This window comes from Athene cunicularia (genome assembly GCF_003259725.1).
Source record: "Athene cunicularia isolate RWA chromosome 3 unlocalized genomic scaffold, athCun1 chr3_part1, whole genome shotgun sequence".
NCBI classification, from domain to species: domain Eukaryota; kingdom Metazoa; phylum Chordata; class Aves; order Strigiformes; family Strigidae; genus Athene; species Athene cunicularia.
In genome coordinates, this window is record NW_020799097.1 from 124,239,322 (window position 1) to 124,239,934 (window position 613).

At 52.5% G+C, this 613-nt stretch overlaps 1 protein-coding gene across 1 annotated transcript in view; it reads right to left on the reverse strand.

Annotated features, from left to right (window-relative positions):
- CHGB (chromogranin B) overlaps window positions 1-345 on the reverse strand; it is an 11,122-nt gene extending 10,777 nt beyond the window's left edge. The window contains exon 1 of the mRNA XM_026846381.1: window positions 142-345. Within this exon, the coding sequence (XP_026702182.1) occupies window positions 142-184 (43 nt within the window). The 5' untranslated portion in view covers window positions 185-345. The remainder of the gene's footprint in view (window positions 1-141) is intronic.
- Window positions 346-613: the final 268 nt, after the last annotated feature.

Consider the following 613-nt stretch of genomic DNA (forward strand, 5'->3'; position numbering starts at 1 on the left):
CACCCCCACACACCCCCACCCCCCGCCATCCCCGCATAAAAGGGGAAAACCGGGGTTTCCCTGCCCCCTTCTCCAGCTCGGAGGATGAGGTACCATCCTCAGGTCTTTCCCACCGCCAAAGGATGCAGAGCCTCTACCTACAGGGAGGAGGTGCGGTAATCCATCCCTCTGGAACAGCTTTCATGGGAAATCACCACGGCCTTCCCACAGCCCTTTCCGATCGAGCCCTCTCCAGGTGCTACGGCAGCAATCTTTTTCCTGCAAGGTTTCTGCCCCTTCCACTCAAATCGTTGCCCCACACACAGCAAACCCAGAACCAGAGAACGGCAGGAAAGTGATCCCTGTACTTATGTCATCGGGTGAGTGAATGACATGCAGCATTCCTCAGGAGTTTTACCGGGGAAATCTCTGCTCTTAGCATCCATCTCCACAGGCAAACCTCTTATTTACTGTGATGATGCTCTAGAAAGCCAGAGTAAACCTACAGAGAACAAGTTTTACATAATTTTCTTAAACAGTCTCCACTGTCCCAACTAGTCCTTGATGGACTGGAAAGCACGAATGACAAGCTGTGATGAGCTCTCCGCTGAGCAAGTCTGAACACTCCCCTCAG